The sequence below is a fragment of the Miniopterus natalensis genome, chromosome 17, assembly GCF_054644295.1.
Source record: "Miniopterus natalensis isolate mMinNat1 chromosome 17, mMinNat1.hap1, whole genome shotgun sequence".
Taxonomy (NCBI): Eukaryota; Metazoa; Chordata; class Mammalia; order Chiroptera; family Miniopteridae; genus Miniopterus; species Miniopterus natalensis.
Window position 1 is genome coordinate 34,566,630 of NC_142097.1, and position 17,948 is coordinate 34,584,577.

General features: G+C 44.1%; 1 protein-coding gene across 2 annotated transcripts in view; it reads right to left on the reverse strand.

The window, feature by feature from the left end:
• MED13 (mediator complex subunit 13) overlaps positions 1-6,296 on the reverse strand; it is a 72,433-nt gene extending 66,137 nt beyond the window's left edge. For both annotated transcript variants that reach the window (XM_087826266.1, XM_087826265.1), the window contains exons 1-2: positions 6,073-6,296; positions 4,019-4,253 (exon numbers count right to left, since the gene is read on the reverse strand). In XM_087826266.1, coding sequence (XP_087682392.1) covers positions 4,019-4,253; positions 6,073-6,138 — 301 coding nt within the window. In that variant the 5' untranslated portion in view covers positions 6,139-6,296. The remainder of the gene's footprint in view (positions 1-4,018; positions 4,254-6,072) is intronic.
• Between the last annotated feature and the right edge of the window lie 11,652 nt (positions 6,297-17,948).

Genomic DNA, 17,948 nt, shown 5'->3' on the forward strand with positions numbered 1-17,948 from the left:
AAAAGCCAATGATGACAGCAATAAAATTCCAAAAAGGTTAAGGCACAGAATAAAAACACCGAGAAAACTCTTCTCCCCTAAGGACACACTAATGATAGAGAAACAATCTTGCTTTGAAGCACCCTAACAGTATACTTAAAATAACCAATAAGTTCTACCCACTATAGATTTTTGACCAGAGAAATTAAGCTAAAACTTTCCCACCATCAATTTTGCACTTCTATCATATAAGCACTAAACAAGGTCTGCTACAAAGTTTAAATTCAAAAAAATAAATAAAATTTAAAAGGCTGTAATTGAAAGTTTTGTTACCTAATCCTTTTTCTATCAAAACACACCAATATTGATTCAACTATCCATTCTCTTAGTAGGAGCAGAGCAAAAAGTTTTGTGTTAAGTGTTTGGCTTTCGGATTCAAGGGATATTTTGAACAAATATCTTCCTGGAATTTTCAAGTTAGACCAATCGATAGTAGCACAAATCCTGACCCCCAAATTATCAGGCCTTTGCAAATAGTATTGCAAAGTATTAAAGTATTAAAACAGGTCTTACTAAACAGTATTGACTACTGCTACAAAATAAGTAATTGAGGGTTTTAAAGCATTTATTAAATCAGATTTGGTTTGCTGTTACACATTTTTAACTATTAGCAATAAAACAAGTTTAAGTTCTTTTTCTACACATCAGCTAAACTTGAAAGGAAGGTGACCCAAACATGTACTGCATTTTATGAGACAGGCAGAAATTTAAAATGCACTATGGAACCTGACCAGACCATCTGAACTATCAAGATCATCAAAAACAAGGGAAGTCTGAGAAACTGTCTCAGTCTAGAATAGCCTAAGGAGACACGACAAATGGAATGTGGTATCCTGGATGAGATCATAGGACAGAAAAATAATATTAGGTAAAAATGAAGACATTTCAAATAAAGTATGGACTTAGTTTATCCAAATGTATCAATACTGATTCATTAGTTGTGAAAATGTACCATTCTAATGTAAGATGTTAACAAGAGAAACTGGGTAACAAAAGAAAAAGGAACTCTCTATGCTATCTTTGCAACTTTTATATAAATCTAAAACTGTTTTAAAAAAGAAACTTAAAAAAATACACTATGGCCCTGGCAAGGTGGCTCACTTGGTTGGAGCATCGTCCTGTACACCTAAAGGTTGCAGGTTCAATTCCCAGTCAGGTCACATACCGAGGTTGCGGGTCTGATCCCCAGTCAGGGCGCATAGCGAAGGCAGTCAATTGATGTTTCTCTCTCTCGTACCCCCCCAACTTCAGCACTCTCTAACATCAATAAACATATCCTTGGGTGGGGATTTTAAAAAAATACACTATGGATGACACAAAGGCATTAAGGGGGTTAAGCAAAGGCAATTCTGTATTTTTATTACTGAATATTTTAGTTAATAAGAAAAACTGAGACTCCTAATCTTTGCAAAATGAAATGCTTTCCCTCCTTCCCCAACAAGAAGGGCATTATTATCACCATAATTACAAACATTTCAGTAACAAGATGTGGTAGGTATTGAACCAAACAGAAGGACATTGCCTTGAAGAGCAGCCTCAAACTAAATTAACCAGCTTTTTAGTTACCACCTGGGTCCTTCCGGTTCCCCTTTCCTCAGTGCTACACCTCCACTTGGAACTCAGGATTGCCTCCTGCAGCTGATGCCACCCCTACTGTCCAGATGCTCTCTTCTCAGGGGAGCTTAAAAGAAGGAGAGTGTCACAGATGGGAAGAAATGAAAATGGGTTAGCTAGAGAGACAGAGGCGTAGACTAATTACCCCAAAAGGGAGGCAGACGGTGTCCCTGGGGCAAAGAAAAGGGCGACACAAACTCCATCTGAAAAAAATCTTACTACTCTTTAAGGTATGTCTGATTTAAGCAACAACATTCTAAAGTAAATGACAGGTTTTTTAAAAAGCTAGATTATGTAAACACCACTGACTACACAACTGTTTAGAACAGTAGAGAACAGTCTTTGGATCAGCAAATATGATTATATACTACTCCTAATATATTTTGGTTTACTATTTCAATTGCTTTCACTCTGATAAAATTTTAGAAGTTATTTACCACTGAATGGCATTCAGCTAAATCTGACAACAATTAAAACCTAATCATCCAAAATTACTTTCATTCACATTCAAAATCAATAAAGTACAGGTACTACCATTTTTTAAGTTATGCTAAAAAATCAAACTAGAGAAGAAATGTTTTAAACTGTAACCCAGTTTCAGAAGAAAACACTTAACTTATAACGTGAAACTTAGAAAAATATCAACATAGGTTTTTAATATACATCAAAACAGCTTACATTTAACTTCAATAGGCTTTTAACTTTCAAAACATTAGTCCCACTATGGTAAAACTAAATATTCCATATCAGTTAAAATTATCTTTGATTCCATAAAATGTATTTCATAGAATCTGGGAGAAAAAAATGGTCTGTTCAGATGCTCTGCCAACTTTACTAAGAAGATTGAAACCCCCAAGAAAGCACTGTAGTGTATCAACAATTATAGTTTATCTATAGTTTATCAATATTAAAACAGTCTTCAAACATTTTAGTAAGGTGGTTTTTATACCACCTAAAATAAAATAACTCAAGCATACTCAAGTCAATGAAAGAAAAAGGAAGTGGGCAGGCTTGGCTTTTGGCTTGACAATTAGAAAACATCATCTTACTGATGGCATAAAGGAATTTTATATCCTGAGATATATGAATACATCATATATATGTACATATACGTATATACAAACACATCATTTTACATAATTAGGAATATATTGCACACTTAGAATAGAACTAAGGGCTAGACTCTCCAGCAGAGATATTATTAGGAAAGCTGGAAAACTAGAAAACATTTATCATAAAAGAACTGCATGTTAAGTAAGAATTAACATGAAGGGTTTGTTCATTAGAAGGTGAAAAGCAACCACTGAAACAAATGGAACGTGCATTCCTGCATAAAAGTTGATCTTACTAAGAGCTTATCTCAGATAGACACCTGGATTACATTACATCCAAAAATAAAATAGGTCCTATAGGTTATATAGACAATAACAGGAACTTCAGAGTACTCAATTTCAAGTAACGCTTGCTTTTAGTAATCTAAAAATCCTAAATTTACCTGTCATTATCAAACATCTTGCTGAAGTCTTTGGTTACCTTGCAGCAAACAACTAATCATTTACACTCCTATCATCAAAAATTCAGTTAACATTGACTCTTACAATCTAAAGTACACAAGCTTCAGTAATTCCTTGGAGAGCTAGAGTTTATCTTTCTAAAGTAACATCTGGTCCTGAATCAAGAAAATAAGATGAAAGAAATTTTAGTAATTTGCACATAATAAATTTCTGTGTAACTTTTTAGATTATGACCCAACATCCTATAAAAGCTAAATAAACTGGCAATCTTCTCATGTTAATAACAGTCTTTGATGCAACAGTATCTAAAATAAAAGAATCACTTTCCAAGAATAACTAAATTAACAAGTCTTCATATGTTAATAAAATAACAACCACAAATAACAGTAACAAATTAACTATACCCCTTGAAAAAAAATGAGAAAGTTACAACATTTCTAGATGCTATTACAACTGTCTGCATATTCATACCGAAGGCAGCAGTAGCAGAACTGACTCAAAGTTGAGTTACACTTGGCTTCAAAAGTATTACATGACTTTGTTGAGAAGTTTATTCTCCCTGATTTCATTTTTCTTAGTTTAATGTAACATGTCTTTCTTAGGCTCTACAAGAAATTCATTAAGAAACTGAGTGGTGGAAGAATAAATTTATTTAAGGTTTTAAAAGCCTACCATAATATGGATAGTTTAAGTAAAATAAAATTACCAGTGAAATAAAACATGAAGCTGAATTTTTCATCGGGCTTCATACCTAACAATGTTCCACCAAAAAACTCTTGAATACAAATAATTTGAGGGGAAAGTACACAACATTGCTATATCATCAGCTAGAAACGGTAAGTTGCCTTCACCTGATAAGTCATGGTGAATCAGGTCAGGGAAATTGGGGTCTTCACCCCACCAAAACAGCCACAACTCTCTTCTTCCAGGTCTTTGATCCCGGCGCCAAACACCAAGTACGTCTGCCTTAAGGCAGCGACTAAAACTGCTCAAAATGGGGTCTTCCTCTGTCACCGGAAACAGAATAGGGGCAGAAGTTGGGCCTTGCCATACATATCTTTTCCATTTAATTCCCGTCAAGTCAGCCTGGAAAAAAGAAAGCATGATTTTTTTTTTTAATTATTGTACATTCAAAGTCAAAAGTATTCACTATTAAAGTCCCTTATTTCATTAGAACATTACAATTTTTCAATATATGCTTAAGATATTGAAAGCAGATTGACAAAAAAAAAAAAAAAGCTTATTAATTCTAGTAACTCAACAATCCAATATTTAAGGAAAAGAACAAAAACAGTTTAAAATTAACACTGGCATGTCACTGAAGAGCAAGTCAATAAACATGCATGGAAGGAGAAATAAAAGAAACATAATAGTGTTAAATATAAACATGTATTTAATACTGCACACTGAGTAACATTTCCTCTCTATACTAAGCTCTGTTCTAACTGGTCACATTTGTTGCTTCATGTCAAACTTGTAACAGAAAGTTAATTTTTAAAGACTCATCATTCCATGTTTACAGAAGTCTGAGCTACAACAAAAAAATTCTTGTTAATTCTTCACATATCCCTTTTAGGAAGTCCAATAGCTGCTCAAAAAGAACTGTCAGATTTGTGATAGTCTGTCTTCAAAGAACCTGATCCTAAAAGTACTACCAAAAATAGACTGAGCCGGAGAAGGCTGAAATGTAAAACCTGCCGTATTCTGTATTACATCTGAAGAGATGCTGATTAATGGACATTGTACAAAAAAATTTCATAGGGGGAAGGGCATTAAAGATTTTAATTTACCATCTTGAAAGAAATTCAACAGAAGCAATTCAGTAATTCTTTAATCTAACTTAAAGGTGCAAAGTATAGGTGCCAAAAATGAAACTGCTGATACATGACTGGCAGTTTACACTTGCCAACTAGTTGTGCTCCGCCCACTCAATTCACTTACCTATCACATACTCTCTTCATATTTTTCAAAGCACAGTGAAAATGAAAATAGAAAAGCCACCGAAACTTTGAAGCACTGAAGCCAAAGTACAGTCCAATTGAGGACTAAGCATCTGCAACAGTTGGTACTTTTTAAAGTCTTAAACAGTGGGATGCTCCCAGACCTGGGCCAACCTACACACATTGTCATTCCTACATCCAGCTTCCCCAAACTTTTCAATAAGAGGTGGAGCAGGCTGCTCGAAATTCTAAACACGCAAGCAAAACAGGCAAATACAGAAATATTGAGTGCAAAACCACAGCACCTCCTCCATCAGTCCGTTCCACTCACACAAACATATCACACAAACATAATGTTCTAATAAAAGCAAGATGGCTAGAAATTGTCAAAACGGCAAACTGTTTTCAAAGTTTAAAGAGAAACATATGAAATGGCATCTACTGGTTTTTACAGACGTCAGAAGTCACCGAAGGGAGAAACTAACCTCCTGCTAGTTTGACTCATATAAAAATTGCAAAAACGAAAAGAGATTTTTTTTTTTTTTTAGTACCTAAGTTCCGGGGTCCGTCCTATCTATCGGGGGAAACAAATGACCAGAGTGAGGCATAAAGCCAGCCAGGGGGAGAATGGGCAGCAGTGGCAAGTGTGAAGAAGGGATACACGGTCAATCAGGAGAAAAGCAGCAGTGGAGCGAGACACACAGGGAAATGTTAGCGTCCTGCCAGATAAGGAGCCCAAGTTGAAGACAAGACCGAGCGGGGAAAAAGAGTCACAAACAAGACAAGAGCCAACTCTCCCAGGACGGAGGGTGCGCGGACGCGCGGCCCGGCCCCGGCGGGGCCTAGCCCGGGACTGGGGCATCGGGATCAGCCCGGCCCCCTCCCCCACGGCCAGGGCGCACCTCGCGGCCCCCTCCCCCACCGCGCCGCTCGCCGCCGTCCCCGCCCGCGGCCCCGGCACTCACCAGGCAGAAGAGGTTACAGTGACAATCTTCCAGGCTGGCCCCGTTCGGCACGAAGGAGGAACTCATCGTCCCTCACAGCAGCCGCCGCCGGCGCCACAACCCACCATCCGCCATTACCGCCGCCTCCGACCAGAGAGAGAAACACAGACACCGGGGAGGGCGGGGGGGTGCGGGTTGGGGGGACAGTGGAAGAGGAGGCCTCCGGGCCGCCCTCCCTCCCCACCCACCCCCCCGCCGCCGCGAGCAGCCCCGGCCGCCCGGCCGGCACCCAGCCGCCCGGGGCCGCGGGCCGGAGGCGGGAGGGCCGTGCCGCGCTCGCTCCGCTGGCCCGACTGCGGCCGCCGCGGAGCCCGGGGACGCTCGTCCCTCTTTCGGGGACAGGGAGGATGTGTGTCCCTTCCACAAGAAAAATAATAAATTACAAAATAAATAATTAAAACCGAGTCCGAGAGGGGGAGAGCCCAAGCCCTGGAGGGGCCGCCCGGGCGGGGAGGCGCCCGCGGAGGGGCGGGAAGGGCGAGAACTGGAGCGAAGCCCAGGCCCCCGGCCCGGCAGCGGCGATGTCCTTAAGCCCAGTCTCCTCAGTGGCGGAGGTGGCGGCTGTGTCTGCGGGCTCAGACCATTCTCTGGCTGTGTCTCCGTGTAGTCCCTGGGCCAAGCCGGCCTAACGTCTGCTCTCCTGCGGCCTCACCGCCCGGACGCCGTAGTTTCCCCCATTTTGTGGGCCCAGCGGGCGGTGATTTTCCCCCTTTAATCCGAATTCACGGGTTTTCCCTTCGCTTTAATGGCGGCCACAGGGACCAGCTCGCCCTCTCTGCTCGCCCATTGGCCGCCTGGGTCACGTGGGCCCGGGCTCCGTGGGGAGGGGGGAGAGAAGGGAGTGAGGGAGGACCGGGGAGCTTTCGGCGGAGGCGGTGAGCCCTCGGGACTGGGCAGCCGGCCGCTGGCCACCGAGAGGGCGCCACCTGCTGGGCGCCCCTGCCAGCGCGGGGTGACCCGCGGCCCTGGCCCTGGGGTTCCTCCTTGCTGGGGGGCTGGCAGCGCAGGGGGCTTCGCATCACAGATCTGAGAATTACGCGGAGAGCGGTTTGAATTCTTTGGAAGGGAAAGTGTTGCAGAAATTCCAAGGCGTTCTCGGTCATCTCCCGGGCCGCGGGGGTGCAGCGCAAACCGCCGGGCTGGGGAGTCGGACGTTCTGAGGCGGCGCTCGGCCGCTTAAAAGTTGTGACATTAAGAAAGACACATGAAAGAAACAATGTAGCCTTGTGGTTAAGAGCCTGGGAGTTGGATGCTGCGCTGCCTGGGTTCGAGCCTGGAACGAGCCACCTCCCCTCTCTGTGCCTCAATTTCCTCCTCCCTAAAATGGGGAAAACATGCCCCGACCGCCCGCGGTGGCTGCGGTCCCTGGATCAACACGAACAGCGCGTGCGGCCCAGCCCCGCACAGGCCAAGGGCGCGCCGACGGTCACCTAGGATCGCTGTCATGACCTCGTGCGGTTCTCAGGAGGGTAAGTGAGCCGGTGTATTTAAAGCGCCCACTAGAGTGTAATCTCCGTGGGAAATGGGGCCTGGTTTTTGTCAACAGAAGGTTCCTAGCACACAGTAGGTGCCTGATATTTGTAAATTTGCAAATGAATGAATGGCAAGAAGCAGGAACCTAATAAAATGACACTTTCCTTCCCCCAGGAAACTCTGGGTGGATGACACTCCCAGGTGGGAGGCCCCAGGTTCTTCCTGCGAGTCTTGGAGAGAAGGGGGGGCAGGAGGGCGAGGGGGGCAAGTAAAGGTGACTCAAAAGCAAGAAACCCCGGCGAGTTAGGACTTAACCATGGTTTTTCGTCATAATCGCCTCTGTAAAATAAATGGTGGGACCCCCACGTCACTTCTTCGGCCAGGGGATGAAAGACACTTCTCATCCACCCATTCATTCGCCTGGCGGGGAAGAGCCCGGACTGGAGCCAAAAGCCTGTAGAAAAAGTTCTGCTGCTAAGTTGATCTTGGTTCAAATTCGACTGTAGATCAAACAAATTCCTCGTACCCTGTTTTCTCTTGGTAAAATGGGGATGATAAACGTACTTTTCTCCTAAAGTGCCCAGTGCCTGACATGGTGTAGGCAGAGGGCTTGCCGCAGAGCTCACGAAATGTGAGCTGTTAACATACTGTTAAAAATCATTGTTCAGCACTCAGTGCTCCACTGAGTGCGTTGCTGGTCGGTCTGCGCCAGGCCTGGGATACGAATATGAGTAAGACACCTGCCTGTCCCCAAAGGTTGCGGAAGAGAGGCCATAAAGGAACCGTTTCCCACGTGGCCAGGTGACACCACAGCAGCACCTGCTTGAACGAGGCGTGTCGGCCACGGCACGACCGGAGCGCTGGAGGGGGAGCACCGGAGTCGGAGAAGGCGTCTCAAAGTGGATCGCAGTTGAAATCAGATTTCGAGGGTAAAATGAATTCTTATAAAGCCCTCTGGAGCGGTGAAATCTTATTAAACCCAATTCGGATCTAAAGGCCACATATCAACGTCAATTACACAACCAGGGCTAATTCAATCCAGGGCCTCAAATCAACTGAGGTCCGCATCCTTTGGAACCGAGCGCCAGCACCTGGAGACAGCAGTCCCCAGACCCAACAAGGTGAAAGCCTCTGCTCATCACTTTCCCCGAGAGAAGTCCTCAGACTCGGGTTCCCACTGCTTTTGTCGCTCTGAAATGCCCCCCACACCTCTTATTTTAGCCCAAACAGCAATCCTCTCTAGAAGTCTGCTCCCCATGCCCCCCTCCCACTCTCACCCCAACTTGAGCACCTTCTTCAGGGCTCCAGAGGCGGGAAGAATCTGCCAGAAACCTCCCAGGTGCAAAGTAACATTCGATTGACCTTTCATTGGAATGTCCATCTTCTCAGAGAGAAGGGTGGGGAGAGGAGACCGGGAGGGAGATCCGGAGGGAAAATATGAGAGAGGGTCACCAAAAGGAGCAGGACAGAGGGATACCGAGGGAGAGAGAGAAAGAGGTGAAAAGGCAGGAGAGATCGGGGGAGAGGAGAGGCCACAGGAGCAGAGGGACCCCAACCGCGAGGGGAATGGGAACCCCTCGGGGAGGGGAAGAGGGAGCAATGTGGGTTGGTAACCACCTACATTCCCTACAGCGACAGCCCACGACTTAAAGGGTGACGGAAATGAATTGTCAAAAATTTGGAAGATACAGAAAAGTGTAACAATAAGAAATTTTAAATGTATATTACCCCCCCCAAAAAACACCCATAACATCACCACCTTTTAACAATTTTGATGTATTTCTTTCCAGACTTTTCCATATATAGCCTGCATGGTTGAAGCCCTACTATATATACATTTTACTACTCATCTCTACTGACCATCTATTTTTTGTTGTTGTTAAATATATCTTTATTGATTTCAGAAAGAGGAAAGGAGAGGGAGAGAGAGACAGAAACATCAATGATGAGAGAGTCACTGATCGAGCCCACAACCCGGGCATGTGCCCTGACTGGGAATCGAACCCTGGTCGCCTGGATCCTAGGTCGATGCTCAACCGCTGAGCCACACCAGGCCGGGCTACTGACCATCTATTATGTGTCAGGTCAAGGTACGGACAAGGCATAGGGCATACAAGAAGCTCATAATCTTTTTTTTTTTTTTTAATTCTCACCCAAGGATATTTTTTTCCATTGATGTTTTAGAGAGTGGAAGGGAGGGAGGAAGGGGGGAGAGAGGGGAGAGAGAGAGAGAAACATTGATGTGAGACACATCGATTGGTTGCCTTCTGCTCGTGCCCCGACCGGGGCAGGGATCGAACCTGCAATCCAGGTACGTGCCCTTGACCGGAAATCGAACCTGAGACCCTTGGGTCCGAGGGACAACACTAACCACTGGATATAGCACTTGGATGGTTGGACCAACTGGCTTCAAAACACCACACCACACCTGCCAGCTCCCTAACTTCCGCTGACTCATTTGTAAAATGTGTGTGTAATAATAGCACCGTGAATCTTTAGATGCTGACTTGGGTTGATAATCACCTATTGTCCTCAGCTCTTTGAAATAGAGATTTGCTCAGTGATCTCAAACTGTTCCTTAACTCCTTCAGCCTTCCTAGGGCTCCCTTCTGGATGGGATGATGGGAGCACCTGCCTTCCAAGAAGGGTGACAGAGCTATACCACCTGAGACAAAGAAAGTCCAGGAAAGGGCAATGTCTGACCTTAGAACTAACCAACGCCCCCCACCTGATTCTGAAAAATCCTAGGGTGTAGAGCAGCGGTGTCCAGTAGAAATACAATGAAGGCTAAGTAAAGAATTAAAAGGTTTTTTTCGGCTGCCACATTAAAAAAGATTTTTTAAATAGGTGAAATTTTAATTATACATTATATTTATTTCAATATAACAAATATCATTTCATATGTAGACAATATTAAAAAAACTATTGAGATAGCTTGTTGTTGTTTTTTAACTAAACCTTTAAAATCTGTGTGTATCTTTACTTATAGAACATTTCAGTTTGGGCCAACCGCACGTCAAGCACCCAACAGCTACCTGTGGTGAGTGGCGACTGTGTTGGGTAATACAAATCTAGAGCCAAAAGCAGAAAGCCAAGGACCAATTAAGCTTTGGAGTGAGTGGTCTTAAGCCTGGGGACAATATTGATTTTCTTAAGGTCACATTAAAGGTTTGATGTTGTACTTAATTCAATAGAGGGAGGGGAAAAAGGCTGAGGAGTCACAGGCCATTTTATATAGTGATTGTACGGACACTACTTTGGCATTTTTCTTAGTAGTGTAGCATCTACTCTCAATGCCAAGTTTATTTCTCGATAAATATTTTATTTTAATATTAAATTTGAGGTTAATTTCCCCCAACTTCCTCACTTTGAAATTTGGTTCGTAAACCTTAAGTGTATCGGATGTGCCCCTCCCCCTAATTTTCTTCAATTTTGAGTTTGGTCATCTGACCGCTCTGGATCTGTTTTCTCAAACATAATGAAGCTCCTAGGTTAAATAACTGGTAGGATTGAACACCTCATATGTAACATTTAATATATACGAAGCACTGTGCTAGGTATTTTGCATTAATTATCGCCATTGCCACAAGCTTCAGAGGTAAGTACTATACTATCCCAATTTTCCAGATTGGGATGCTGAGGTTCAGAGAGCAACTTGCTCAAGGTCAAAGAGGTCTGTAAAGCAAGCTAGGGGAGCCCGACCTACCATGAGGGGCTCCAGAGAGACTTCCTGGAGGGAGAGTCGAAACTAAATCTTGACGACTGAGTTGGGCTGAAGTAGAAGAAGATTCAGGTGAGAGGGGAGAGGGAGGGACTGAAGAGGGCGAGAGGCCTGCAAAGCTTGGTGTCAGTGAGGAAAGGTTTGGCTGAAGAAGTAACCCCAAGGCCGGATCATGAAGAGCTTGGATTTCATCCAGAAGAGAATGGGCAACCGTTGAAAAACTTTAAACATGAGAGCGCCCAGCTGAGATTTGTTTTTAGAAACAAGATGCCAGGGGACTTGTTGGGGGCACTGTGGTAATCCGGGCAGGAAGTGAGGAAGCCTGAACTAAGTAAGAGGAGCTGATCTCAAACCCTCCCTCCTTTCTGTTTCAAATTTATTCCCTCTATCAAGCATCAGCAGGAAGATAGAGCAGTAGAGGAAATCACTCTTGCAAAATGCTGAGCATTCCTTTCTTACTGAGCAGATGATTTTTTTTTTTTCAGAGTAGCCAAGTGCAGTTCTCTGAACCTACTCCTCCTACTAAGAAGTTCCCGCAGGACTTTGGTCTCACAGGACAATTATCCCTGCACACAAGCCAGTTTGCAATTTTACTGTTCTCTTCCCTCAAGGAAAGGTTCAAAAGAATTCAAAAGATGTGACCAGCCGAGAAAACAGGAAGGTTGCCCGGCTGGCGTGGCTCAGCGGCTGAGCATCGGCCTAGGATCCAGGAGACTGCGGTTCGATTCCCGGTCAGGGCACATGCCCGGGGTTTCGGCCTCAGTCCCCAGCAGGGGGCGTGCAGGAGGCAGCCGAGAAATGAATGACTCTCATCACTGATGTTTCTCTCCCTCTCCCTTCCTCTCTCTGACATCAATAAAGACATAATTAAAATTTTAAAGAAAGAAAATAGGAAGATTATTCTAGACACTCGGTTCTACCATGAGTATATAACAGATTTAATAGTAATACACATGAAGGTAACAGGGTCTTATACCAGTTGTACCACTGGCTTTGACATTCATTCATTCACTTAATGTCTACTGGTATTTAATATGAACAAGATTCCGGGCTAGGTGCTATAATGACGGGACAATACACAACCGTAAGTGAAAAATAGATCCGACCCTCAAGAAGCTATTAGTTCTCAGACAATAAGACATGCGCTAAATTAGTATACGTTATGTTGAAAATGCCTAAAACAGGTGTAGATCAAATGCTGTGGAGCTGAAAGAAGATGGGGCTACCCCGGGTAATGGGAAACAAAAAGTCAGTGGAGAAACACTTTGCATAATAATTGATGTATAAATCTGGACTTGCAGAGATTTGGGAAAAGTAGTTTTAGGCCACCATTTCCCAAAGTGGAGATCAGGACAAGGCTCTGAAGAATGTTACTGGAGATTCCACGTGTAAAATGGGTTCTAGGTTGTGCTGGTAATTTGCCTATTTGTTCTTAGATTAATTCCCTTCTGTCTCTGCCCTGTTCTGTATTGCAAGAGGTTGCTCCTTGCAGGTGACATTTCTCAGGCTCTCTTATGGTTTGGTTTGGCCAATGGAGCAGGTGAAGGGCCATGGAGGTCTTTCCTTCCCCCATGCTTCAGGCAGTGTCTCCAGTAGTGGCTGCACCTTCTTTGTGGCTCCAATGGTAGCCAGACAGCCCCTCTCTGCTGAGCGATCCTGTCTCTTGGGCTGGTGCATTTGTTATCTATTGCTGCATAACAAATTACCTTGAAACTTCACAGCTTAAAACAACAAAAGCTGTATTATCTCACACAGTTCCTGAGGTTTGGTAATCTGAGACTGACTTAGCCAGGTGGTTCTGGCTCAGGGTCTCTCATGAGGTTGCAGTCAAGATATTGGCTGGAGCAGCAGTCATCTCAAGGCCACAGTAGAGCTGAAGAATTCACTTCCAAGTTCACTAACATGGTTGTTGGCAGAACACAGTTCCCAGCTGGCCACTGGTCTGAGGCTTAAGTATTTTGCCAGGTGACCTTCTCCTTAGATGTGCGTTCAACATGGCAGCTTGGCTTCTCCAACAGGTAGAGATGGAGATGAAGCTGGAGATGGAGATGGTGAGAGAGACACCGATTGGTTGCCTCCCGTACTCGCCCCAGCCAGGGCTGGGGATCAAACCTGCAACCGAGGTACAAAATCAAACCCAGGACTCTTCAGTCTGAGGGCCAACGCTCTAACCACTGAGCCAAACTGGCCAGGGCTGATTAGTCATTTTCAAATGTTGAAGCAAAGAAACTACAAAAATAACAATGATCCAAGACCTCACTTTATGGGTGTGTTGCCTTTTATGTTTATGTTCTCTCTGGATGTAAAGCAGTCCATTCAATACCCAACTCAAATAGGAACTAGAAAACTTTTTTAAATCTGCCTTTTCCTGTAATAATGACTTTCAAAAAAATATACGACGCTGCACCACCACACAGTGATCATTAGATGGTCAGTCAGGGCTTCATTTTCCCAAAGACTTTGGAAAATAAAATGCCATAACTCTTGAGACATTCTGAGAAATATTGAAAGAACTTTGGAAGTAGTCACCTTTGTAACACTCTTTCCCCTATTTTCCAGATGGAAGGATGATACTTTCAAAAGCCTTTTGTATATTCAAATGCAGAACAGCCATGATCAAGGAGATGAATTACAAAGAGTAATCAGGAATCTAAATATGGACAAGTTTTGAATCAGTGGTAAGAGGGTTTGACAGTTTTTGATGCAAAACTATTTCATACTTTGTATATATTTAATGTACTTCACAAAACTTAAGAATAACACTTAGAAAACACATAAAATGAGCAGGTCCACTTTTAGAAAAGAAAATATGAGTAAACCAGATTAAGAATATATGACTTTTTATTTATTTTATTTTATTTTTTTAATATGACTTTTTAAACATATTTACAAAGCAGCTGCAGATATCCTTGTTATTTTATTATTAAAAACAGTTAACACAAAGCATTAGTGTTGGCTTGTTTTCTTTCTTTGTGCAACTCAAGATGATGATTCTTCAAGGACCATCGCCTATATGCATATGATAGAATGCCATGTAGCTACGAAAAGTGACAGGAACCTGGCTTAGGTCCATGGAAATGTGGATATAGAGTATTGTAAGCAGGAACGAAAAGATACAAAATAGCATATGCACTCTGATTAAACTATGTAAAAATGTACGAACGTATAGAATGTAGCGCTGTGGAAAGAACAGCGGGAATGAAAAGAGCTGAGTTCTAGTTGTCACAGAGCCTTCACTTGGCTGGGTATCAACATCTGAGAAATTTACCTGCTCGGTCTCAGTTTCCTCATTTGTGAAATGATGGAGTTGATTGAGACTGATTCCAAGGGCATTTTCAGTGCTAAAGTTTACTGATTCCATAGTTCAAAGATTTGGAGTGACATAAATACAATCTACTGTTTATTACCTTCTTTCCCGTAAAGCTGTTTGGGTTAATGATGTTAAGAGGGCACTGCCATGTCTTCAGGAAGACACAGGAGAGAAATTATATTAGTCAATAAGCAAGCTGAGCATACTATTTTCTTTTAAGCATTGCTTAAAAAAGAAAAAGGCAATCGGAAGTCACTGAAGGTTTTGGAGTAGAAAAGTGACATGACGGAAGCAGCATTTTAAACCTGAAAACAAGAGAGAATGAACTCAAGATGACCCATTAGAGGGTGACTGACAACAAACTAGGTGGGCGATAGTGAGGGCTTGAACTTGGGAGGGGCAGTAGATGACCCACTGGGGGATGGGACAGAGGGGAGGGTCAGAGCCAAGGTCCTGAGCTCACAAGGACAATTAGCTTTAAAACTGCTCAACTCAGCCACGGGGCTCTAACAGCCCTCTCTCTGGGCGACACTTGAATCTGCTTTCCTGAAAAATAATAGCATTTCACATTAGTTGAGCACTTAAAAGTTTACAAAATGCTTTTACCCCTATGACCTTCCTTCAATCTAACTTAATCTCTTTAAACAGATTATTGCATTTTCACTTTTTTTATTCTAGGAGAGCATAAGGGAAAACTAGAGTAACTGAGGTGGGAAAAGAAAGTTCCTAGACAGTGGATTATAAGCTGACTAAGTGCTAACACCATCATCGTGAGGAGACCAAAGCCGTCTGGGTGGGCTTGGTTTCTTCGCTCTGGATAGAGTCGATTTATCACCTCCCAAGGGCTGTTTCTCCCCTTGTCCTCTGCCATCGGGACCATCCATAAGGAGCTGTGCTGGAAGGTTCTACTCCACAGGGAATGTGTATGTGTCCCACGCGGGGCTCAGTATAGTTGGTTCCCGCCTCCTTGGCCGCTGGACGCCGGCAGCTCCCCATCGCGTTCCCCAGGTCCTGGGAGCCTCCCCGTCAGCTTGGCCTTGTCACCTGTTACAGGCCTTTTGCTGGCTGCGCAGTTAATGATTTTTCCTCTTGTTCTGGTATTGCTCCTCCAAATTCCCAAAGGCATCTCATTACACCAAGGCCAGCCCGATACTTTAGGGATCCCTGGTAATAATAAAATAACAACAATTGCCACTACTGAGCATTTGCTAACATGCGGTGCCAGGCAATTTACAGAAGTGATTTTATTGAATCCGCCACATAGCCCAGTGAGGTCAGACTGGAGCAGGTGGGTCTACAGGGGCTTAACGTGCATGATTACAGATGAAACCACGTACTAAAGATGGTTACCAGGGATGTCGGGGTAATGACTAGCCCTGCACGCTAAGATCCCCGAGCTCTCAGGAAACACTTTACAGAGATTGTACCATATGCAGGAAAAACCAACCCTGAGTGGGGAGGGAGGTAAATCTAGGGTTCGCAAATAAAACTCATAGTAATATTTCTTACGGAAGCCAGTTACATTGGTGGCCTCCAATCAGCCATCCCTCTTGGCATTTACAAGCATATGCAGTCCCTCCCCTTGAATCATGGCTGGGCCTGTGACTTGTTTTGAGGAACAAAATATGGCAGAAGCAACACTGTGTCTGTTCTGGACCTAAGCCTTAAGAATGTTTGGCAGCTTCCACGTTTATGCTGCTAGGAGACCTGGTCCACCATTTGATAAGTCCGCATGGAAAAGAAAAAGTCCTGGGACTACATGGTGAGAAAGAGGGGTCTTGCCTTGCCAGTATCCCAGCTGAGCCTGACCTTCCAGACATCCCTGGCAAAGCGTCAGACACATGCGTGAAGCCATCCTGCAGATTCCAGCCCCAGCTGCCATCTGACTGCAGCCATGTAGAAAACAGAATGACACCAGCAAAACTGACCAGCAGAGCACCGACCAGTCAACGCCCCCCCCCCCCAATCATGAGAAATTAAAAAACAAGACAAAAGATTGTCTTAAGCCACTCAATTTTGGAGTGGTTTATTAAGCATTAATAGATAACCAAGACACAACTAATATTAATAATGTTAAAGGTTATGGTTGGTTTGGAGTCCATTAGATAACAAACATTAGGCCAAGAGGCTTAAGAATACCAGACTCCTACCTTAAACCATAGCCATGCCCCCGCCTCAAGGTCGAGAGGGAGAAGTACACACAGGAGACAGTGGCAAAGGAAAACAAATAACACTTGAACTTTGCCTAGGCTAGCGCTCTCTGATAAGGTGGTCTGAGGTCACATGCCTAGAGCTGGAGGCTTACAGGGAGGGCCCTTTCCAGGGGTAAAATTAAAAATATTTAACCACCACGGCAGCCAAGGCTCTGCCTACTCAAAATACACACTGGCTGAACCAGGCTGTACAATCATAGTGTAAGCATAGCCTGCCTGAGTTGGAGTGTCACTTAGTCCCACGGGGACAAAGAGAGAAGAGCCCGGAGGGATCCATGTACACGAACGATCCAAGCACATCGCGCGTGATCCTGACTGCTAGGGAAAATGGCCTGGCCAATGCCCTGGAATAACCAACCAGATTAGACATTTCTCTTGTGGACGGTAGGGAAAACACCAAGGGGCATAAGGAAGAAACTGTGGGAGTGTCCCCTTCCCTAGACCCTTTACATATTATCTCATTTAATCCTCACAGAAACTCTGAAAAGCAGATCTTTTTCTTCCTATAGGACTCATGAGAAAATTAAATATTAGAGAGGTTGAGTAACTTGTTTGTGGTCGCACAGTAACTATCAGGAATCACGGAGGTGGGTTGGGGGAGGTCAACAAGGAGGGCTGGATTTCGAGTGTGGCAGACTGTGAAGTCACTCACGCTGTCATCTCAGTTGTTTTTTTTTTTGTTCAAGTGAAAAACAAAGTCAAACGAAAGTGTTGTACCGTTAGAGGCACCCAAAAAAACAGGGCCCAGAGTCACCCTTTTTTGTGGCTTGATTATGGAACAGGTGGGAGGAAGACATCTCTCTCCACTTCGGCAGAGAAGAGGCTGCACCCCAGCTGTGGTTGGTGATATGAGTCAGTGAGTAGCCAGACACTCAGCAATGTATGCGAGACCTCCCTCCCCCGCATCCTCGAGCCATGCGGAAGGGACCCGGGGTGCCAGGGATCTCCCTGTGGAGGCCGCTACTGTCCACAGCACACCGTTCAGCGAGAGCGGCCTGGAGAAGTGTGTGTCACACAAACATTCCATCTCCGACAGAAGGCTCTATATTTGTTTCACCCCCCACAGTCTCCATTCAAGTTCCCAGAAGTTTGCAATTACCCACGAAAGACCTTTCCGGGC